Raw genomic sequence first — 25,179 nt, 5'->3', positions numbered from 1 at the left:
GGATGGTAGAAGTGTTGAATTCTGTTCCTCAAAAAGTAGTAGATGTTGGTTCAATTAATAATATTAAACCTGCGATCAATAGATTTTTGCTAGACAAGGGTATAAAGGATGTGGATCCAAAGCAGATGGCTGGAATTAATATGCAGATCAGCCATGATCTAAATGAATGGCAGACCAGGACCTACTTTCCTATGTTCCTAAAAGGTTTAAATTGTGAGGTCAGGTTGCATAGACTAGGTTTGTATTCCCTTAAATTTTAAAATTTAAAGGTGATCTAATTGAGGTGATCAAAAAAATTATTTCTTCTGACACAGGAGTCTAGAATAAGGAAGTCTAACCTTAAAATTGGAGCTAGGCAGATCAGGGGTGATGTCAGGAAGCACTTTTCTCACAAAGAATTGTGAAAATCTGGAACTCAATCCCCCCAAAATCTGTTGAGATTGGATAAAATGAAAATGTAAGGATATTAAGTGGCACAGAACCAAAGTAGACAGATGGGGTTAAGATCCAGATAAGTCATGATCTAACAGTGGAACAAAGATAAAAAATAGACTTGCATTTATATAGTGACTTTGATGGGCATCTCAAAGTACTTTACAGCCAATGAAATACTCTTTGAAGTGTAGTGACTGTTGTAATGTAGGAAACACAGCAGCTAATTTGCATTCAGTGAACTTCCACAAACGAGCAATGTGACAATGACCAGATGATCTTTTTTTGCGATGTTGGTTGATGGATAAATATTGGCCAGGACACTGGGGAGAGCTCTGCGGCTTCACTTTGAAATAATCCCAAGCTCCTGTTTAAACTTCGACCCAAGCAGGCAGATGGGTCTCGTCTCATCTGAAAGACAGTACGTCCAACAGTGCAGTGCTCTCTCAGTACTGCAATGTCAGCCTTAATATTTTGTGCTCAAGCCATGTAGTGGGAGTTGAACCCAGAACCTTGTGATTAATGGATGAGTGTGCCACCAACTGAGACACAGCATATACTTAAAAACAGGACTGAATGGTCTATTCTTGTTCCAATGTATCTCTGGTCATTGATTCCCTGGTTACTTACCCCTTGCCAATGTAACCCATGGCTTACTGAATAGCATTCTTGCCACTGAGTCAGGTGGTAGGTTTAAGTTGCACCCCTGGACTTGACCAATAAGTTCTTGGCTGACACTGAAAGCTGTACTGAGGTCATGCTGCTCTGTCGAGACTTTCAGGTGAGAAATTAAACTAAATTGAATGCAACAGGTCGCATGACACTATTTCCAAGAGAGCAGGTGAGTTATCCCTAATGTTCCGGTCATTATGTTATCATTACCACATTGCTGTTTGTGGGAGTTTGCTGTGTACAAATTGGCAGCTGCATTTTGTTCATTGCAATGGTAACCACATTTCATTGGCTGTAAAGTGCTTTGGAATGCTGTAAAAGTTGCTGTTTAAGTGCAAGCCTTTCTTTTAGTCAATATGTCCTGGTCAATGGGTCCCTGGTTGCTGTGTCCTTGGTTGTTGCATCCCTGGTCATTGTATCCTGTATTCCTGCTCACTGTCTCTCTGGTTACTGTGTCCCTGATCACGGTCTGTCTGGGCACTATGCCCTGGTCACTATGTCCCTGGTTGCTGTCTCTCTGGGTCTCACTGGTCACTGTCTCCCTGATCAGTATGTTTCTGGTTACTGTCTCCCTTGTCAGTGTCCCAGGTCACTATGTCCATGGTCACTGTGTCTCTGGCCACTGTGTCTCTGGTCACTGCCTCTCTAGTTTTTGTCTCTCTGGTCACGGTGTCTCTGCTCACTGTCGCTCTGGTCTGTGTCCCTCTGGTCACTGTGTCTCTCTGGTCACTGTGTCTCTCTGGTCATTGTCACTCTGCTCACTGTCACCCTGGTCTGTATCCGTCTGGGCTGTGTCCCTCTGGCCACTGCCTCTCTAGTCGTTATGTCCCTGGACTCATATCCTTGCCGCCAGCCACACTAAGCCTAGTGTGCACAGGGCTGCTATATGTTCTTGCCAGCCTAAACCCTAAATTTTACAACTATCCCAATGTCGGTCAGCCAGCAGAGTCTTCCCGGGGCAGGATTTGTTTCGGCTGAGAGAGACTATAATTGTAAGTAGAGCAGTCCCGGGCGACCTCTCGCAATTCCTGTTTCAGGAAGGTTGGGATCCGGTAGGACGTGATGTAAATTACACTGGGCTGTTAAATAGGTGGAGTCCACTCACTGTCTCTGACAATCCAGCCCCGAGGAATTGAGGGTTTGCACTAAGTGAGGAGAAGGTAGCGGTGTAAAGGAGTGAGAGCTGGTCTGGGACCAGGAGTCGGAGAACAGAGTGCCTGGAGAGAAGGGAATCCAGTCACTGAGAAACCCTGCACTGAGTCTCAAGGTAAATACTGTCTGTGATTCTGTCCGTCTTTCTATGCAATTGCCACACGTCGTGGTTGAATTTAAAATGTCTCATTCTAAAACATCTTTAAGGTTCAGGAGGGAATGGTCTCGAGGTTTGGTATTATCAGTGAGAACTCGCAATTCTGAGCAAGATAATTAGTGCTTCAGTTTCTACAAATCAGTTTGTTTTTCTGGGGGGAAAAAAAAATCAGATTTTAAAAAATCAGATTTAACCTTTATTCCCTTAGCCTACAGCCCTGAACTCTTTCAGTATAGGCGTGCTACTCCGTGTATTGAGTGTGTCCCAGGGTGTGTAATAAGTCCTGGATAACAATGTCTAGGGGTTGGTCACTGTGCACGAATGCATTGGTCACTGCAACATTTGTATCAGTCCCGCACAGCACACGATCAGTCATTGCACAGCAAGAGTGTGTGTACCAATGAATGTTCATAACATAATGCACAGGAAAGTGTATTAATCATTGTGAACAGTCATTTGTTAATGTGTGCACAATCATTATGCGCAGATATGTATTAATAAGTGTTAAACAATGTTCATTGTGCACAGTGTGAACAATCATTCTACACAAGAATGTGCATTATTTATTGTGTATACATCTATTAGTGTGCACAGTAGAGTATATGAACCATTGGGCACAACATATTGTGTTAATCACTGTGTGCAAGTGTATATCAGTCATTGTGTACAAGATTATATATTAGTCAGTGTGTACAATGCGGTGTGTAACAGTAACCCTCATTGTGTACCACAGTGGTGTGTACTCCACTGTTCATGTTAGCACCATTAATAAATTGATAGATCAGTGCCAACCTCATAGAGACCTCTGTATTACAGTCGTCACATTAACATTTTAAACACTCAGCCATTGTTAAACTGCATTTGTGTTTGGAAAGGAAGCAAGGTGTTGTGACCTGTCACACTTTAAATTTAATTTTGATATAAATGTGTAAAACAGATTAAGAGAAATCCACCAAGATAAAGATACAAGTTGTGAAATGGGAATAAACTAGTTTAGCATTTCCCCTCCCTGGGGACTGTCAGTGGATCCAACATTTAACAGGCTGTTTGTTGTGTCTTGTGGTTTTAGGCAGATCTTGAAGATGAATTATTACCCTGAAGCAATGGTTGGAAGCTGCAGCTCCTACTCTCCATCTTACAGGGGCTTAATGGTAAGTTGTATGGACAGCCAGGCACTTGGAGCCTTGAAAGAGGCAGGAAATGGTAAAATCGCACAGCCTAGGCAGAGGTGTGAGCAAAAGGAAACATTACTCACCCTGTAACAGCCCCAGCATGGATTTGGAGGATAGTTGACAGGGGAAGTGAATGGGGGGGCCATCTGCGCATCAAGACTGCATACTTTGGTCTAAAGGAAGTGAAGTTGGAGGCTGTGCCAGGGGGAATGGTCAGGATGAGAGACAGTGAATGTTTCATTGTGGATAAAGTCATCAAAGGTGAAGGTGAGGGAGTGCTTAAATAAATCAGCAGTTGTCTCAGTCTTGTAGTGAATGGAGGAGTGAAAGCAGGGCATTTGGGAATTCCAGTTGTGTCCATAGGAGCAGGTCATTAGTCCCAGGGGCCACTAAGATCGGTCAGTTTAGACACCGGATAAGGGTGTTAGGAAAGGCAATGGATGTGGGGAATGTGTGAAGATTGTCAACAGCAGCCCACAAATTTCTAAGTATTCAAGTGGAGTAAAAGAAAGCTTACAACCACCCAACATAATCATTAGAATGTGCCGTTAGGTCTGGCAAAAAGAAACACTGAAAGTCGAAATACAACAGAGAAGAAAACTCCGTGTTCTCAGCTATTACAGTGTGTTAAAGTACCAAAGTGAAAGAGGCGTTGCCATGTCTGATATAGTCACTCAATTTGGCGACTAAACAATTTACTGCATAACAAACAGGCTTAGAAATTTGATTATTTTTGTACTTGTTTTACAAATGTAAAACAGGATCCTAAGGGTTCAATATGATGGATGGCTTGTGTGCTCTTGTTCTGTGCCAGAATTGTGCTACGTGTTGCTTGGGAAAGGTTCCCTTGTAGGCATCCAGCGTAGGTGCAAATAGAGGTCCAACTGCATATTTGAGACCTACTTTGCTAAAATTGTTTGCGTGTGGCCATAGCATGTACCACACATGCTGCAGTCAGTTTCTTCAGTTGCTTGGTGCTCAAATTAACCATCCTTAAACTGGTTGCTGAAGACTTCCATGTGAAATAGAAATGTGAATACTTAGAAATTTGTGGGCTGCTGTTGACAACCGTCACACATTCCCCACATCCTCTGCCTCTCCTAACACCCTTATCCAGTGTCTAAACTGACCAATCTTAGTGGCCCCTGGGACTAGTGACCTGCTCCTATGGACACAACTGAAATTCCCAAGTGCCCTGCTTTCAATCCTCCATTCACTACAAGACTGAGACAACTGATGATTTATTTAAGCACTCCCTCACCTCCACCTTTGATGACTTTATCTACAATGAAACATTCACTGTCTCTCATCCTGACCATTCCCCCTGGTACAGCCTCCAACTTCACTTCCTTTAGACCAAAATATGCAGTCTTGATGCGCAGATGGCCTGCCCATCCATTGCCAGCTCCAGCTGGGCTACATCAAGCTCTTCCAGGCCACACTTTACTTCAAAACAATCAGCTCCTCAAGGTTCATCCTGGAGAACAATGACAATGCTCCCCATCCCAACTTATTTCCTCCACCACAAGGTATCCCCTTAAATGACTCTCCCCACCCCTTCCACCCTCAACTTTATAAACAAGTGCAAGAAGTTCAAGCACTCTTTTGTTACCACTATAGAGACCATTCAGCTGCCCCCTCCCTTTCCCTTTGCAATCCAAGCCAAACCTCCTCACACGTGAACCCTCTCTGGTGTTTTTTTGAAATAAATTCTTCCATGGGATCTGGGTGTCACTGGCAAGGTCAGCATTTGTTGCCCATCCCTAATTGTCCTTGAACTGAGTGGGTTGCTAGACCATTTCAGAGGGTAGTTAAGAGTCAGCCACATTGCTGTGGATCTGGAGTCACATGTAGGCCAGACCAGGTAAGGATGGCAGATTTCTTTCCCTAAAGGACATTAGTGAACCAGATGGGTTTTTACAACAATCAATGATAGCTGTCATAGTCACTATTACTGAGACTAGCTTTCAATTCCAGATTTATTAACTGAATTTAAATTCCACTGGGTCCCCAGAGTGTGAGCCTGTGTCTCTGGATTATCAGTCCAGGGACTTTACCACTACACCACCATCTCTCCTGCACTTCATCCTGAATGCGTGTCTCTAGTTCCTCTCTCAATACCATTACTCATGAATCTTTGGAGATTGATGCGCTAAAATCCCCAGATCTTTCTCTTTCATCCTGGCTTTAGTTTTTTTTATTCCCCTGAAGGATATATGCATGTTCAGCATCTGACATGCCCGCATGTAGAACACTGTACTTATCCAAGATGAGCAGCATTCACCAATTCTGGCCAAAATCCTCAGCATATCTAGATCTACTTGTAGCAGTCAAACGTCTTCTAAAGTTCCACTTCTCTCAACTGATCTTGGGTGAGCTGCAATTTCCTCCAGTTGAACAGCAGGAAGAGCAACACCATTGTCTTCAGCTGCTTATCACAAAACCTTGCTACTTACTCCATTCCCCTCTCCAGTCACTATTTCAGGCTAACCAGACTGCTCACAACTTTGGTTTCCCATTTGATCCTGAATTGGGCTTATGAGCCGATATTCTCTCTGTCAGCCAGACTGCTTACGTCTACCTTCATAACTTCGTCTGTCACCACCCCAGCCTCAGCCCATCTGACATCTACATCTGAAACCCTTTGCCGCCTCCGGTGCGACTATTTATTGCTCACTTGGCTAGCATCCCATTCCCTACTGTCTGTAAATTTCAGCTGATCTACTGCAGTCCCTTTCACCTGTCAATCCAGCTTTCATCCAATCACTCCAAGACACCCATTTAAAATTCTTGTCCTCATGTTCAGATCCCTTCATGACCTTACTCCTCCCTACCTCTATAACTTCCCCCAGTGCAACACCTATCAACTCTCCATTTCTTTAACTCTGGTATCTTGTGCACCCCCTCTCCCTTGGCCCATCTTTGGTGGCTGTGCTTTGAGCTGCTTAGGCCCCAAGTTCTGGAAATACATCCATACTCTTATACACCTTACACTTTCTCTTATAACCCAAATCATTGATCCAGCTTTGGTTTTTCTTCTTTGGCTTGGTGTCCATTTGCTTCCTTACATCCCTGTGAGGTGCCTTGGGAAGTGTTTCCACATGAAAGACATTCTATAAGTGCAGTGTGTTCTTGTTATTTTTGTTTCAGCTGGTCTCAGAACTTTACCTGGTGAAGAAGACTGGAGGCCAAAAGCTGTCGATATTTAAATATGGAAATGAGTATATGTGACTGTGTAACACTGTGGCTGAATTTTCACACCCTTTCGAGGTTGGGAATGGAGGCAGATAGGGTCCAAAAATTACGGTCTGAAAGTTACAAGGCCAACCAGCATGCTGCTCCTCAACCCCATTCTAAATGCCAGCCAAAATTTGGGGCCCAGCAAGGCTGCCCCAGGCAATTAGTCTCATTAAAAGCTTAGTTAAGGGTAAATAATAAAGGCTGACTAGGTTTTTCTAGTCTACCTCCAGTTTCCTGGCACAACGGGACCAGTTAAGCTCCCGGGAAGTGCTTATTCAGTGGCAGGCCACAGTGCCCAGCACTCTGGACAGGTCTCAGGCCCTCCCTGTCTGCCTGGAGGGACTGCAACCAAAGGCCACTGTAGGCCACTGATTGGTCCACTAGCTTTGAGACCATGCCCATCACTCTTAACTGGACAAGGGAACCTGTCTCCATGCCAATTAAGGGAGCACCTGGGTCAAAATTCCAGGTTGGTGGCTGATTCCTCATGGGAGCAGATTCAGGATCCTGGAACAGTCCCTGGACCCGGTTTTTCACCACAGAGGTGAAAGTTCCACCCTGTTTATGTGACTAAGTGTGTGTATGTGTGTTAATGTGAGTGGGAGAGTCTGACTATATATGCAACTGGGTGAGTTGTTACTCAGTGTGTGCAACTGTATGAGTGCATGTGCACATGTTTAGGAGATTGTCTGGAAGACTTAGTGTACCAGAAATATGGCTCTCAGTGAGAGAACTGGGGTACCAGACAATGGCTTCAATGAGCAAGTCAGCCATAACTTCCAAGGATTGCTTGTTGGGAAATTCCTCTGCAATGGGAACACATCCGAAACTCTGATTTACTCTGATCAATTTTGGATGGTTCCAATTCTCTTACAGGAATAGTTACGCAGGAAGCGTTAGAAGAATTAAAATCACTTCTAACTCCTCATAAGTATAGTATTGCCCCGCCCCCACCCCCACCGGGACTCCCCATTGGATCTCCCAACTACTGTCCCAATCCACCCACTAACCCCTCACCTCCCCCCGAACCATGGACCACCGTCCCGACCCTGATTACCACCCCACCCCCGAATACCCTCCTGATCACCCCACTCCGACAACCCCACTGATCATCCGATCCCCATCAGTGACCACCTGTCTGCTCCACTGTCACAACTATCCCTCCCTCCCCACTGACCACTACCCCAACCACACTTACCCACGACCACAAGCCCCCACTGAACACCACCCCACTGCACCCCTACCGGCCATGCTCCACCCACACACCTTCCCCCCCATCCTACCCACTTACCTTATGCACTTACCTTCTCCCTGGCTTCTTAAAGTGGCTGGATCTTAAATCTACCTGCTTTACAGCAACTAGTGCTGCAAAAAAAAAGGGGGTTATGTCTTCCTTCCCGCAATGCCGCTGCACTTGACAGAAAGCCTTGTGAAGCTGCTGTACTGCACTATTTTCACCCGGCCTGAGTCAAAGGTCGGGTGAGGAAGGTGCGACTGCATTTCAGTGGAAGTGAATAGGAGCAGAGTCGTAATCCAATGTGATTGCCACTCCATGGAAGTTCTGGCCCAGTGTCTTAGAGGCATGTGCTTCTGTCGAAGAGCTGTGGGGGGGGATGAGCTTTAATGGTCCATTGATGGTACTGGAAGGATGGGCTTCTACAGAAAATTTAAATTACTGGAGATGTCGGCTTCAATGGGAGAGTTAGGATACCCTAGAGGGATTTCTTTATTTTTATTATTTGAAATTCTTGTGCTGTTAAAGGGGCATTGTCCAAAGAAAACTTTGACCAAAACCTCACTTTGTTTGAAGAGGGAGGAAACTTGGGAGAATACTGTACTATTTGCACCAGATTGTGGGCAGTTAGTTTCTTTTCATGGGATTTATGTCCTGCATTTGAGACATTTTTTATGAAGTATCTCTTCGAAATGTCTCAAAAGGCAGTTGTAATTTTTTAAATTCAGTCACAAGATGTGGGCACCACTGGAAATGCCAGCATTGATTGTATACCCCTAATAGCCCTTGAGAAAAGTGGTGAGCCTTGAGTACAACTAAGTGGCTTGCTGGGCCGTTTACAAACATACAAACTAGGAGCAGGAGTAGGCCAATCGGCCCCTTGAGCCTGATCTGCCATTCAATAAGATCATGGCTGATCTGACTGCGACCTCAACCATCAGTCGTTTCATGGTCATCATTACTGATATTAGCTTGGAATTCCAAAGTTTGATTTAGTTAATTAAATTTAAAATCCTCAACCGTTTTAAAACAGAAAATGCTGGAAAAACTCAGCAGGTCTGACAGCATCTGTGGAGAAAAAAAAACAAAGTTGACGTTTCGAGTCTGTATGACCTTCAGAGCTGAAGAGAAGTGGAAACATGATGCAATTCGCACTGGTTAAGGAGGGTGGGGCAGGTGAAGCTGGATAGAAGGCCAGTGATAGGTGGGGATAAAGGAGGGATTGACAAAGATGTCATAAACTAAAAGATAAAGGGAGCGTTTAGTGGTAGTGTTTAGTGCTAAAAAAGGTGCTAATAGTGGCATAAAGGTAAGAAAGCAGAATGTGGTTATTGCAGAACAGGCATTGTGTAAAAGGGCAACTTGGAACAAGTGACAGATGGCCCTGTAGGGGATGGGGTTGGGGGAGAGCATGGTGGTGGGGAACAAAAGGGTAGAAAATGGGATAAAAATGGGGATAAAACTACAGATAAATGAATAAAAATAAAAATAAAATAAGTGGATAAAAAATAAAAATGAATGGCGAAGAAAGGGGATTAGAAAAAGGGGGTGAGGATGGAGGAGGGAGTTCATGGTCTGAAGTTGTTGAATTCAAAATGTTAAGTTCAGAAGGCTGTAAGTTGCCTAATCCTTCCTCAACTGTTTTGTTAGGATTCAAATTCATGTCTCCCAATAAATTTTTCAGGCCAAAGATAAAAGCAAAAAACTGTAGATGCTGGAAATTGAAAACAAAAACAAAAATACCTGGAAAAACTCAGCAGGTCTGACAGCATCTGTGGAGAGGAACACAGTTAACGTTTCGAGTCTGCATGACTCTTCAACAGAACTAAGGAAAAATAGAAAAGGGGTGAAATATAAGCTGGTTTAAGGGTGGGGGGGGTTGGGACATGAGAGCTGAGTAGAGGGCCAGTGATAGGTGGAGACAACCAAAAGATGTCACAGACAAAAGGACAAAGGTGTTGAAGGTGGTGATATTATCTAAAGGAATGTGCTAATTAAGGATAGAAAACAGGACAAGCAAGGTACAGATAGCCCTAGTGGGGGTGGGGTGGGGTGAAGGAATCGAAAAAGGCCAAAAGGTAGAGATAAAACAATGGATGGAAATACATTTAAAAATAATGGAAATAGGTGGGAAAAGAAAAATCTATATAAATTATTGGAAAAAACAAAAAGGAGGGGGAATAATCAGAAAGGGGGTGGGGATGGAGGCGAGAGTTCATGATCTAAAATTTTTGAACTCAATATTCAGTCCGAAAGGCTGTAAAGTGCCGAGTCAGAATAATTTTTCAGGCCTCTAGATTTCTAGTCCAGGAACATAGCCACTGTGATACTCAGGCTTTCCAGTGATCTCTTAGGGTAGCACTGAGGTAGGCCAACCAGGAGTTTTAAAGTTGATTTCTGGGTCCCTGGCAAGGTTCAGTTGGAGGAAGAAGAAAGGTGGAAAGGAAGGATCTCTTTACACATGACCCTATTAATGGAGACATGGTGGGTGGCAATTTTCAATGAGAGTTCATTAATTAGAAGATGACAGTGGGCTTGGGTAATTGAAATGGTTTAATGATGTTGCTGGAGCACAGCTTTCTTCATTTGACTTCTCTGTGATTAGAACAGGGATTGGTCAATGCCAGAGGCAAATGGGTAAGAAACAGCAGATGCCAGCCACTGCATCTGGTGATCAGTGATAAACCTCTCTGCCTCAGGCTGTCTCTCACTTCTCTATGCATTGAAAAACTGGAGTTATTTTTTATACAATACCATAAATGAAACTTTAAAACCAACTCTGAGGATTTCTCAGCTGAGGGCACCATCAATACTAGATATGGTAAGAAGCAGCATTGCTATCTATTATCTGCAGAACTGTTAGTAATCCTCTGATCCATGTCACTCTCGTTGTGACATTGATTTGCTCAGTTTGCTGCTGAGTTGATTGGCTGCAATCACATTAATTTTTCAATCTAGGTTTGAGAATGATAAAGTATTACAATATAGTAGGAAATAATTATTAAGCTTTGAGCATTGAAAGTCATTTTGCAGATTCTAAAATGTGTATAATAACTATTATAGAAAAAAGCACTGCTTCATGTTTCTCAAACATCTCAAAATGCTTTCTGTATAGTGAATTCCTTTGAAATAGTGATACTATTTAGGCAAGCAGAGCAGAAATTATGCATACAGCAAGATCTTACAAATAGCAATCAGATGAATGACCAGTTAATCTGTTTGGTGGATTTTGATTGAAGAGTGAATGTTGGTTAAAACACTGAGAGCACAGGGATTTTACTGTCTACTGAATCACCAGAAATAGGTTTAATACCTCATTTGGAGCATAGTGCAGTACCTCTGACAAAGCTGATTCACAAACTGAGACAGTACAAGTACCAGGAAAGATAGAGCTGAAGGGAAGGTGGAGAGCTGACCGAAGAGGGGTGACTGTGGCATAGTGGTAATGTCATTAGACTAGTTATCCAGCGGCCCAGGCTAATGCTCTGGGTACGTGGATTCAAATCCCATCATGGCAATGGGTGGAATTTAACTTCAATTAATAAATCTGGAATATAAAGCTAGTCTCAGGAATGGTGACTTTGAAACTATCATTGATTGTCGTGGAAACCCATCTGGTTCTTTAATGCCCTTGAGGGAAAAAAATCTGCCATCCTTACCTGTTCTGGTCTACATGTGACTCCAGACCCATAGCAATGTGGTTGACTCTTAACTGCCCTCCAAAATAGCCTATCTCGCCACTCAGTTCAAGGCAATTAGGGGTGGGCAACAAATGCTGGCCTTGCCATGAAAGAATAAGAAATAATTGAGGTCTTTAAAATTATGAAGGTGTTTGATAAGATAGAGGTAGTGATGTGGGGAGTCCAAAACTAGGACAAATTGTTACTAATAAATCCAATAAGGAATTTAGGACAAACTTCTTTAAGCAGTTAGAATGTGGAACTTGCTAAGACATTGAGCAGTTAAGGCAAATGGCATGGATGTGTTTAAGAGGAAACTACTGAATATGACAGAAAAAGGAATAATAGGGAATGAAAGCATTAGATGAAATAAGTGGCTCATGCGGAGTATAAACAATGGCATATTGTTGGACCAAATCACCTGTTTTCGGTGGTGTAAATTCTATTCATTAAATACTATTAAATTAGTTAAATATTAATTTGTCTTTCCTGTTACAGATTACATTTATTATTAGCATAGACTGAGATATGTTTCCTTTAGTTTCTGATTGCAGATGAAACGCAACATTAAGACAGCGTGGTACATTGGAAAACTAATACATAGCACAAGATGGCTAGAACATGTATTTTTAACATGATTTCCACTTTCCTACTCCGCATGGCTGCAGTCCATGTTTTGGACATATTGCCACACATAGGCACTTATTGAAGTATTTGGTTCATAGTGGAATAATGGTTCTAACTGTTGGCCTAATACAGGGCCATCCCGATCTGAGTGGGAAGAACCACAATCCCTGACAGATCTATCCCCATAGACTCCATTTGTGAAACCTGAAACAGAGTATATCCAATTAAGGGCAATTAAGGATGGGCAGTGAATGCTGGCCTTGTCAGCGGCACTCACATCCCAAAAACAAATAAAGAATGGAAAAAAAGAAGTATCACTAGTACAGTAGGAAAAGCTTGTTCAAGGTTGAGGCACATAGTAAGAACTGAGTGGAGGGAACTTTCCTCTGGATGTAACCCATGCTGTGACTTCCTTGTGGGTCTCTGGCTGGTGAGTCAACTTTTAACCCAGAAGCAGTACAGTATGGAAAATTTATAATTTCTTGAAAATATCTCTGGAATCTGTAATTGTTTTTAAGAATATTGAAAAGTATCTCTAAGACTTTGCATCAATTGTAAAGGGATCAATTGTACTTTTCTTGGAGAATAAAAAAAAAACTGGTCCATGTGACTTGATGACCCTTGACCTAGAAGCAGAACCAACAGGAAGAAAGTTAAGATATGGAATCCCAATGTGAGACACAGAGGAGAGCTAGAAGCATAAAACGATCACAACACAGATGCAGGTACGAAGAGAAAACGGACAGAGACAGAAATAGGAATACATCAAATTCCTGAGAGAATATGCAAATCTCTCTCAGGAAGAGTTCAGTTTTTACTGTTTGGCAGAAAAGGAGACAGGAGCTCTTGGAGGTATTGTGTGAGCAGGCTAAAAAGGTCTAAATGCTGGAAAGCTGTGTGAATAGATCGGAGATGCTTAAGAGCTAGGTATTTCATCAGAAGTGGCCAAACCATAAACTGGGAAATTATTGATTGGTTGAAAAGGAACTCTGGAAAGCTACACAATCAGGACCATCATGACCTGAGAGAGAGAGAGAGACAGACAGACAGAGAGAGTTCTAAGAAGTGTGTCATACTGATGATAGCCATACCTGTGAAACTCAGAGGTGAAAGCTGCTGTCAGATAGGACTCCAGACCTACTCTTTTTGAATAAAGAACAGCATATTGTGGAACTGTGTAGCCATATAGCGCCACATGTCTGTGCGGAGTGATGCGAATGCTTGTGGTTGTGTAAGACATATCTGCTGTATTTACTATTTGAAGTGAAATTTACCTTTTTATTGGAAGTATCATTTGCCTGTTAATTCATGTTTAATTTAGGTTGATTCTAATTTGGTTTAAGTAAAAGTTACAAAAATAGTCTTGTTGGTAATTTCTTCTTTTGGGGGTCATTCAGTTAATTTCTACTTATTTTGGTTTACAGTTTGCATGGGGAAAATAACACTGGACACTGTAGAGGGAAATTTACTCTGTATCTAACTTGCACTGTACCTGCCCTAAGAGCATTTGATGGGGTAGTGTAGAATGTGCTTTACTCTGTATCTAACTCATGCTACACCTAATCTAGAATCTAGGTTAATGGAACTACATAGAGGGATGTAGTCTACACCTAGCCTGCTGTACCTGAATTGAGAGTGGTTAATGTGGTAATGTTGTCTGCAAATGATCTCTCATTGTTCTGAATCAGACCATGCTCAAACGAGAGCAATGTGTAACCTCTCTGAACCCATCAACCAAGATATTGGCTGGCATTATGTCTGATATAAAGAATTTAGTTATTAATGTTTGTATGTATTTGAAGTGGGCTTCCATATCATGTGGTACTGTATTGTTTCTCTATTTCAGAGGCAGGTCCCTGTTGACATGTGTGGGGACCCACCCATGATTGGATTTCCTGATTACTACCAGCAAAGATTCTACTACCAACAGCAGGATGAGCTTGCAGCTCAGGAGGTACCTACTGGCCTCGAGTACTTCACCCCAGGTAAGAAAGAGAAAAAAGTACAGCACATCAATAACCCCTCCCTCTCCCCACTCCCAAAAAAATCTGTGCGTTGCAACTCCAGTGCTGAATGTATCTGGAGGTGGCATTTTATCCTTGTAAATGGGTTCAAATTAAAACTGATCAGAAGGAGGAAGGTCATCCGAAGATCGAACCTTTGAAGTTTTACTCACATGGATGAAGATTTTCTCTCTCTGATGAAGATCTTATCTCTCCTGTGAAACTCTGCCTTTTCATTTAAGGTGCCCTGACCTTGACTATTATATCCTTTTTATCTCTGTCAGATGATCTCTCTCTGATTAAGGATATAAACAAAGATAAATAAACGAAAGCTGAAGTAATACAAGAAAATACTTCAAATGCATAGCAATTCCATTGGTATTTGGAGGGGAAAACGAAGGCTTACATGTTGAGTAGAAAGCCTTCATCAAAACTGATGTAAATGATGTAAGGTCAGTTTGACCTGGTTTAATCCATTCTTTCATGGCGTGAAACCTACAAGTGCTGCTTCTTGTGTCTATTTGTGTGTGTACTTTGGCTGCTGCTCTGGACCTGAGCTCATCTCTTCCATTTCCACTTTATCATTTTCCTCCTTTTTACTTATTTTCTCTTTACCATTCCTCAACCTTTCTCTCCTATCATTAGGCCTCCTTTAATTTCTCCCCTTTCAGTTAATCTGCCTTCCCAAATCCCTGCCCCAACTCTTCAGTACTCCATCACCATCCTACTCACCTCCTGCCATCCTAGGCTTGGCTTCTTCTTAGATAAGCCTCCAGATTCACTCTAAGCCTCTGTTGGAATTCTTTAAAGGGTCTGTTGAGGCACCCGTCACTGCCTCCTCACAAACGGCAACCACAACTGCCCATCCAACTCTTTCATCGACCTTCCTCTCCAGCAAACCTGTTGGGGGCCGATCTTGACAATCTACTCACTGTTCAACTCCACCTTCCCAGTGGTGATCTTGTAGACTCTGCCAGTGGCCCTGCTATTGCCGCCCCTTTCCGCACCTCCCTCTATAATGTATTTTCGCTCGCTAACAAAGCCCTTGTAATCTGTAAGCTTATTGTGGATGATTGCATCGACATCATGGCTGATGGAACCCTGGCTGAGAGCTGCTACCACCTTCCCCCTAACTGTATCTGTATCTGTGACAGTCCAGACTGGCACAGTAGTGGTGTGGCTCTTATAACCAAATCTCACCTTGGTCTGACCCATATTCCTATGACACTTTCTCCTCCTTTGAACATCTCAACTTGTTCCACCTCTCTCAAGTTTCATTTAAAATCCTGTTCTCTACTGGCCATCCAAGTACCATGCCAATTTTCTCAATGAGATATCTACACTGCTTTCCTCCCTCAGCCTTTGGGCTGAGCAACTTCCCATCATAGATGGTTTTAACCTCCACCTCATTTCATCATGTTCTCTGCCTGCCTTCTGAAATCATTCTTCTCCTACTCTCCCTTAATCTCACTTTCCATATAAGCTCCCCACCCATATTCACAGCCACCCACTTGACCTTGCCATCTCCAACTCGGAGATATCTGAAGACCTCTAACTCAACTATTTAGCATGTCCAATTTTAATTGTTCTAGCATTGGTGCCTTCAGTTGTTTTGGCCCTAAGCTCTGGAATTCCATCCTAAACCTCTTCACCTCACTTTCCTCCTTTAAGACACATATTAAAACGTGGTTCTTTGGCCAACATTTTGCCCATCTGACCTATATTTCCTTATTTGGCTCAGTGTCCTTTTGTTTTATAATGTCTTTGCAAAGCTTCCTGGAACATTTTATTACATTAAAGACTCTATGGCCCAGATTTCCACTACCAGTCTTCCTGACTCTTCAGGTCCACTTGGTATAAAGGCCCCCCAAATGGCACAGTTCCTGCTCCGAGGGGCAAGTGCGAGATTGAGTTGGGCCTGCTGTCCCCAGATGAAGGCCAGAGGTGGCCACGGGCAGCTGAGTGGCGAGGTGGGCTGGTTTAAAGGCCTTCTTCAGTTCTCTGGAACTTCACCCAGTTGTATTAAAGGATGTGAGTCCCTTTACCGCTCACCTCCCGCCCACTCTCCATGACCCATACGTCCCAGTGCCAAATCATGATGCTCCCCAGCCATCCCCATGGCCCCATAAAGCCCCAGGCCAACTCATGCCCTCCACCTATCCATGTTCTCTGATACCTTCCATGCCAACTCATGGGCTCTCCTTGTCCATTCACCCAGTATACACAATGTATAGAAGCAATAAACCATATACAAACAGTGACACGTGTGGACCTGCTCAGAAAAAAAAAACACCTGTTCACAAATCTTCTTTTGGAAATAAAACTGCTATTCCTACAACCCCTATTAAAAAGTGTCAAGCAGACCATTAACATATCAATAACAGAGGCTTCAAACACTTCACTGCTCTTAATCTTATGCAAATAAACATTGAGACATTGACAAAAGGGATCACAGGAAGAATAATTTATTATAACTGCCTAAATATATCAGTCAAGTAATGTCAACAGTTCTCTACAGCTGTCAAAACAGAACCCCTGCTGAGAAAACCCTTTTGAAAGTCTGGGCTCTCAACCAAATTGCATAATGAGGGTATCCAGTTCTGCTGAAATAATTCTTACACCCGTCCTCATCAAAATTGTCCAGAAAATTGCGGGGGGATAGGAGATGCCAACCCAGCAATACAGCCAGCCAGGTCATAAGTGCAGTGTGCACACTCACTACCCGCACATTTATCCCGCACCAGTGAAAATTTGGAGCACCGGGAATTGGGCAGGAATCTCGGAATTGGGTTCGGCCTACTGGATGGCTCCGGAGTCATTCCAACTATGTGAAAATCTGGACCCACATAGACACAGGTTATTGTTATTCTTAGTGGTAGTTGAGAAAGGAATGAAAGGAGCTGCAAATGTGCTGGTAGTGCAGTAGTTTATCTTCTTGGGTTTCGTCCCAGCATTTCCCTTGGGGAATGCTTCCTAGCATTTCCCATCCCCGTCACCCTTCCCTTGGTTTTCCAGCCCAGCTTTCCACCCATTGCTCTCAGCACCCAACAAAGTTAAAGGACAATTAAACTGCAATTTGTGTGTTGATTGAAACACAAAGTTCAGACTGAGGCCTGCAATCTGACCATGGCTTGAATAGTTAGCAAGTGGTGTGAGACTGTCATTAGCAGATAGTCTCAAATCACTCAGGTCCTGCAGTGTAACAGCATCTGAAGCAAATTTAGGCTCAATTTGAACGTTTAAAAAGGCCCATCCAATTTCTTCTGTTAATAAAGAGGTAACAGTACAGCTGGCACTTAGTTTTGCACTAAAAATGTCACTGGCATTCCCGACACTGGTGAGCAGAGCAATGGAGAGAAGATGGTATAATTAAGTGCTTATGATTGGCATTCACTTAAAACGTGTTATGTTGTGAAACAAAATTGGTAAAGCGTTTATTCTAGAGAGAAGAGTTATGCACCACAAGCCAACACAATAATAATGCCTGGTGATCAACAGAGAACTACAAACAGGAAGGCAAACCTGTGCACCAAATGCAGAGTTATCACACATCTGATCTGAGCCTTATCACTAACCACTCGGAGTCTTCACCTCCAAAACAGCAACTCTATCAGGACTTTTCTTGTGTCTCTCTATTTTATCAAGAAGGTTAGTGCTTTTTTTCCCCAAATTTTCACTCTTGTTCCTTCTATAGATTTGAAGTAAGTTACCCTTCACATTCTTCCTTCTTTCACATTGATCAAGTTGAATCCGAGCATCTTTGTGCCATGTCCTGCTCTAATTCATTCATTTCCGAGTCCCTCAAAACAATGCATGGTCACCTCCAGCAATTTTCCCTTCCTCCTAAAATTCCCTAAAAATTTTATGTGACCTAATCACTATTCTTAATTCACCTTTACTCCTATTCGTTTTCATCCTAGGCGGTGTCCTGCAATGTAGACTTTGGCCCTTCACCTTCACCTACACATCTATGTCAAACAAACTCTAAATCCCTGTAACACAGTTAATGCAAAGTCTCTCTTATCAATGTAGTAAACCAAACCAAGATGCATTTCCATTATCAACTCTAAAGTAGCACAGTATCTGCAGATTTTAAATTTTTAACAAAAATGTCTCTAGAAGGACTTTGAATTTATGATCCCTGACCTCAATATCATTTGTTGCTTCCTGTCACTCTGTGACACTTGCTTTTATTCCATCCCATCCCATTCAGTAGGCTTGGCTGGTAAACTTTTCCCACACTTCTTTTAATGCAACTTTGTCACAAATACTGGAAGGTCTATGGTGGAGTCTCGTATGTCTCACTATGATTTTCTTGCTCTTTTGGAAAATATCATCCTCTACTCTCTGGTTCCTCTAATACAAGGATGAGCTCAGGGTATTGAGAAATGTGATTATGAACTTTGCCCTACCATTCCAGTGCGTGGCCTGTCCCACCATTCTAGTTTTGAGAGCCACAATATCACGGAGGCTGGAGTCAACTAATGGAATAATTCAGTAATCTATCCAGTGCTGCCACTTAATCCACCAAGCAGTTTCTATATTCCATGTTCGTTATGGACCCAAGTGCTCAATTCTGCTCCAAATCAAGGGGGATATGGCAATGTTTGAAACCCCGGAAGATTTCTTTAAGATTTCAGGGAAGTTTTGCCTTTACCTTTTTATTGACCTTTTCCTGAAAACACTGCCACTATTTCCTTTTCTCATTCTCTTTATCTCTTTCTGATCCTCCACTCCAATTCTTCCTCTCTCCTCCTTCAATGTTTTGCTCTCTGTTTTCACTTTGGTTCCTCCTTCATTCCTTCACCGTTTGTTTTTCTCTTTGCATTTTTCACTTATCCTTCTCTTTCCTCACTTTTGTTCCCTCTTTCACTTTCCATCCCTCTCTGTTCTTATGCTTTGGATTTCAATTTTCTCCTCTCTTATGCTCTTCCTTTTGCCTCATTCTTTAAATCTATTCTAAATCCTGCAACATTGCAAGCTTCTGGTGCAGGTACCAGCATAGAGATGAGGCAGTCAAAGGGAACTGTGAATCAGCCAGGAAGAAAGACTCGAAGATAAAACAGGGAGAAAGAGTTTGAAATAAGGAAGTGGAGTGGCAATAGGAAATCATTGGCTGGGAATTTCGTGAGCATCCCAAGCAATGGTTGTCCCTTTGTCTCACCCAACATCCATAAATAGGCAGTTTCTTTCAGGTTCACTGGATGGATTTGAGCTCTTGCTGGTCAAGGGGTGTGGCTATGAATATATGTAGCAACTGGCTGAGATAAGCAAACCCAGTGCAGATAAAGGATCAAGTGTATCATTTCCTTAAGCAGCAGGGCTCAGTACCATAACCAATGGTGCAGTTACTCACTGAAAGAGCAGCTCTCTTCCACTGATTCTTTGTAAAAAATCTGCTGTAAGTCCAGTTTTTGGTTCACTGAAGTGTTACATATTAATCGTCTGCACAGAAACTTGTGGTTTGTGGCAAGTGCTTTGTCCTGTATAAAGTGTCAACTCATTTAATTTTGGTTGAGTATTGTTCATTAACTAATGGCCTGCCCTATACTTACATATTGAATAGCATTTCTGTAAGTGGTGGTACAATAAATTTAGACAACAAATGATGGCAAATGCAGGGGCTCAGCTGCCAGCCCAGATAACTGGAATAAAGATGTCACGACCATTAGGTAGTCTTGGAAAGTTTGAATGCTAGAAGAATAAGTTTCAATGGGTTAAATAGAATCTTCTTGACCTTAACTGTTTTGCCTCAATAGACAAGTAATGAGCAGTCAGGTTAAAGAAACATTGCAAAAGTAGAGGAAACAAAAGACTTAAAACAAACAAAAATATTTGACAAAAATGTTTGTATATGAACACATGAACAGAAATGGGAGAAAATGCCCTTCGGTGTTTATCCTGTCTATCAGACAGGTAACCACATTCTCCACTATCCTTAATTATCAGTAATCCTAGCTCCTAGGGGAGACAGATACATAGAAACAAAATTGACTAATTTTAGGTAAATCACCAACAAATGTTTCCAAAAAATTTCATTAATTTCCAACAAATCTCCAAACCAATCTATAAGCACTTGAGCAAACTCTAGGTAACCACTGATGATTCAATGAGCTAAACTTCCTACACTACTTTATCTCTCATGTTCTTCATTAACTCTTCTTATTCTATCAAAGATTGACTGATTACCATCTTGAAATGTATAACCTCCTCTATGCGCTCTCACTGCCTCCTGAAATCAGTCATAACACACATATCAGTTCCTCTGTGTAAATAGTTATTTTACTTTGGTCTAAGTTTGAATCTATACCACCTTGTTCCAAAGTTTGAGTTAGTATTGAACATGTCTCTGAGATCTAATTTATCCAATCCTTTTAACCCCTACTCAGACAAATTAGTTATACCTTTCATGACCTCAGGAGATCCCAAATTACTTCATGGCTAATCAAGTATTTTTGAAGTACTCATGAGTAAACTCAGTAGCCAATTAAGATACAGCAAAGTCCCACAAACAGCAATGAGATAAATGACCAGTTAACCAATTTTAATGATATTGATTGAGAGATAAATGGCGGTCAAGACATCAAGAGAGCTCCCCGACCCTTGAAGATTGCTATGGTATCTTTTGCATTCACCTGATATGGCAGACAGGGCCTCAGTTTAATGTCCCATTCAAATGACTGCGCCCTCAACAGTATTACAATCCCTTAGTGCTACACTGAAGCTTTGGCCTAGATTATGTATGTAACTGTCTGGAGTGACGCTTGAACTCTCAGCCTTCTGACTTCCGGCAGAGCCAAGACTCCAATTGTCTCCATATGGCACTGAAGCAAGACTGACATTGACTCCACATTGCAATGACTAGAGTTATTCTGGATGTAATGTCTACAGAGCAATATGATGCTTTTTTTTTTAAAGAAATTGCTACAAGTTTCTGAAAATAGTCCAATACAGTGGGATCAGTTTCAAGATCAGCTCTTAGTGCTAAGGCCTCTCACATTTCACTTAGAAATACTCCATCCAAACTTGAGTAAGTTCTGCCTTACCTGCCACATAAACCATTCCCAAACTCTGGAAATACAAATCTATTATGATCCCCATAGATAACTTTAAAAACTAAATTTGAACTCCAAGTGGCCAACTTAAAAGAATTGCACAACAGATTTCAAGTTCTAAACCTTTTACTGTCACGAACAAACTAAAAGCAACGTTGACTATTTTGTAGGTAACTCATACTCTAAACTACAGAAAAATTATCTTGTTCATGCTTTAACACAACAGAAAATCTTCCTTTTTGGTTATATTTTACTCTGTCCCTTAAGTGGACACTCTATTCTCCTAGAACCAGTTCATAGTTCCTGAGGGCTTGCTTTCCTTTTCATTTCACAGCTGGATAGCTTTTAAATCCCAAACTAGCTTTTATAGTGAGGGTTACTCTGGAGATTCCTCCCCCTAGCCAAACTAGGTGAATCTTCCAGTCTTGTTTAAATCCTTACGAACTCAGTCTCCTCAATCTGAGGGTGGATCCCTACCTGCATTCTTGCATGGTGAACCATAGAGACTTGCTGCCTCTAACTTTCAGCTCTCTCTCTCCGATTCTGGCAGACTGAAACATGTCTGTGAGGTTCAGCGATATTTTAAAAAAACACCCTGTGAGCCAATCCATACAGAGGGTTCCTGTGGACCCTTCCCTATCAAAGCCCATCTCCATGCCAATGTGAATCACATGGACCTTGTATCCAGGTAGAAATACTAATTAATTATCCTTTAGACTGCTAACTTCATTCTATCTTGAAACTAAATAGACAGTTTAAAGTGTAACTGTTTACAAACCCTGACATTCCTAACACCTTCCTCGAACTTTGGAGACTAACAGTCCATCTGCACAGATGCTTGGGTCATTGTTTACAGGTGTAAATACCTTGCACCTTCTTCCCAGTAAAATAACCTCCCTAACCCCCCCACCCCTCCCTTTAATCTTTAACATTGAAGCCACCCAGGCTTACTGTTAGCAGAATTCAGAGCAAGTCACATGACCCCCTTCATTCCTGCACTTTGCCCCAAATTGAAGACACCATCTGTAAACATAGAAATCTTACAAAATCTTACATATGCAATATATAACAGTGATACCACAGCTCATAATGTATAGCTGCTAATGTGTTTTCTGTCTCAAGATTTGTATTTCTCCCTCTACCCTTCATTTACTCCATTGATTTGCGTACTTAGGTGATCCAAATAATGGGATGGGGCTCTTTCTAGTGTGTAATGGGCACTTATGTAGTGCCAATTTCTGATTGTAAATACCTGAGTAAGATCACCTCAAGCTATTTGGCTCCTGTATACTTAGGCCGAGAATTTATTTAAAGGTGCTCCTGTTGCGGTAACTTTGCCAGAAACGAGGCAGAAGCCTTGTTGGTGTGCAGAAATGGAGTTTCCAATGCATTTATGGCAAATTTACAGTGACAGAACAGGAGCATCTACAAGGAAAATAACAGCCTTAATCCTCTCTCATACTGGTGCATCCCAGTGCCATCAATCAGCTTTGTTTATGCTTCTTTTAACTTGGTTGCTCTTCTTTCTCACCTCCCCAAGGCCGAGATGCTATCTACCCAGAATACTGCACAATATTCAAGATAAATTGTGGGTGAATCAGTGTTTCATATAAATTAATGGCCGCTTCTCAAGGCTTGTACTCTCTCTTGGCTTATGCATTTTAAGATGTTATTTGCCATTTTCAGCATTGCTGTGTGTTGTGCTATCTGTGTATCATGCTTTCTTTATACCATGCTTTCTTTATACCATGCTTTCTTTATACCATGCTTTCTGTATATCATGCCTTCTGTATATTGTGCCATCTGTATATTGTGCTAGGGCTTTGAGGAGGTTTTCTGCAGAGTTCTCCTGGAGATTGCCCTCACTTGCATGGAGCCAAGGCCCCTGTCAGTGTGGTTAATTTAAAAGGCCGCGAACAAAGTATGGAGTTGCTTTTGCATTTTATCGGAAGAAGGCAGTTTTGCAGAATGATATTTCTTTTGCTTTACTGCATTAGCCACACACTGAACTGGGATTACCAGTGAGAGGCAGCACACAGTGCAGAACAGATCTAGTTTTGCAGTGTTTAGCAAGCTCATTCAGAGAAACCACAGAATGGCTGGTATGGGAAATGGAAAAATGTCACAGTAGTGCAGTAAAGTAGTAAAGTCTTCTGAGGTTAACACTGAACACACCGTTGAGACAAAGTAGTTTTATTCTACTTCTGACTCAAGTCTGTATGTTGAGTAGGGGGCTGAGTGGTTTGATCATATTCATTAATATGATAACAGTTTCGATTTAAAGAGGCAGTATTTGCCAATACTCTTGTTTTTGTGTGTTAGATGAGCCTGTGCTATGACTTCCTGTTGCAACACTGCCACTTGTTGCTTTAGCACTAAGTTTGTTATTGCTAAATTCACATTAGAAACCAGTAGAAAACTTCATAAAATATTTTATTGCTGGTGCAGCATTTCAACTCTAAAAGATTCATGCTCGTTGATTGCATGAAATATGCAGATCTGTGACTTGCATAAAGAGTTGACACATATTCATTACACTACGTGGCATCATTGATGATCATCAAGAACCTAGTCCTTCTTTCACTGAATCTGCATCATGTGGTCAATCAGAAATTCAAATAGTAGGACTATCTCAAAAACGGAGAAGACAAATAGTTCTGCTGAATATTGAGGCAGAGTGAAGTAAGTACCTATTCTTGGTCCTGATGTAAACTTGACCTGGATTATGGTTTGCTTGGTATCAATAACTGACATATTTCCAAACTCCACTCTTTCTTTGCATTCCCCTGTATGAGTTACATTATTGTACACTAATAAAGACAGTCAACAGCTATAGAAATTGCTGTTCAATAATGGGATTTCTCTTTGATATCTGTAAATTTAACTGGAAATATTGAAGCTAGGTTGAAGTCTAACTACAGATTATAACCATTCATTTCCTTTGTAAAATCATGGGTTGGATTTTAGAGAGGGACATACTGCTTGCTCTCCCACCAGGAAGGAAGTCGATCCTGATCCGCAGCAATAATCGATTGGAGGTGGGCTAAATAAACTGAGGGCCTGACTTCTGCCTTTCAGTGGGAGGAAGTCTCGCTGTCAAGAGCTGCCAGCCAATCTGATTGGCTGGCAGCTCTAGCAGTCCCAGCAGTGCATGAGTTCAGTAGTGGACGCTGCTGGTACTACAAGGAGGACCTGGGATGAAGAGGACATGGCCATCAGAGAGAGGTAAGTCCAGGGTTTTGGACGGGAAGGTATCAGGGAGTCTAAGGATTGGGCTGAGGCGGGGAGAGGGGGGTGAGTGGGGAGAGGGATGGGGTGGGGGGGCTGATTTTTTCAGGCCAGGCAGGGAGGAACAAATGGGAGGTTATCATTTTGTAGGGGGTGGAGTGCCCCCGATGCACACAGACACCCCAAAGAATGAGGTGCCCCCCCTTCTTTCTTCTTGCCTTTTCAACAAATTTGTTTAAAAACCGTCCTTCTCACTCTTGCCTGCCTGACACTACCCAGCGTCTTATGGCAGTGGAATGAATTGAGGGACTTAACTGGGCAATAATTGGTCACTTGAGGCCCTCAATAGGCTAAGGGCAGGCTGGCTAGTGGGCATCTCACTCACTCTCCATATTTTGGAGACTGGGTGGGAGGTGGGCGGAAAGGTGGTAGGCTGACCACTCGAAATATTTTATGTGCCCCTCGCTAAATCACTGGGTCTAAACTTTTAATCTTATGTTCTCATTACTCTAACATCGAGAGGTATG

General features: G+C 42.2%; 1 protein-coding gene across 1 annotated transcript in view; it reads left to right on the top strand.

Annotated features, from left to right (window-relative positions):
* Positions 1-2,100: 2,100 nt before the first annotated feature.
* The window catches only part of ets1 (v-ets avian erythroblastosis virus E26 oncogene homolog 1), a 101,409-nt gene continuing 78,330 nt past the window's right edge, over positions 2,101-25,179 (top strand). Inside the window, exons 1-3 of the mRNA XM_078530833.1 lie at positions 2,101-2,371; positions 3,483-3,564; positions 14,213-14,351. Of these exons, the coding sequence (XP_078386959.1) occupies positions 3,496-3,564; positions 14,213-14,351 (208 nt within the window). The 5' untranslated portion in view covers positions 2,101-2,371; positions 3,483-3,495. The remainder of the gene's footprint in view (positions 2,372-3,482; positions 3,565-14,212; positions 14,352-25,179) is intronic.

The sequence above is a fragment of the Cetorhinus maximus genome, chromosome 2 (assembly GCF_964194155.1).
Source record: "Cetorhinus maximus chromosome 2, sCetMax3.hap1.1, whole genome shotgun sequence".
Taxonomy (NCBI): Eukaryota; Metazoa; Chordata; class Chondrichthyes; order Lamniformes; family Cetorhinidae; genus Cetorhinus; species Cetorhinus maximus.
This window is presented reverse-complemented; position numbering and strand designations above follow the sequence as displayed.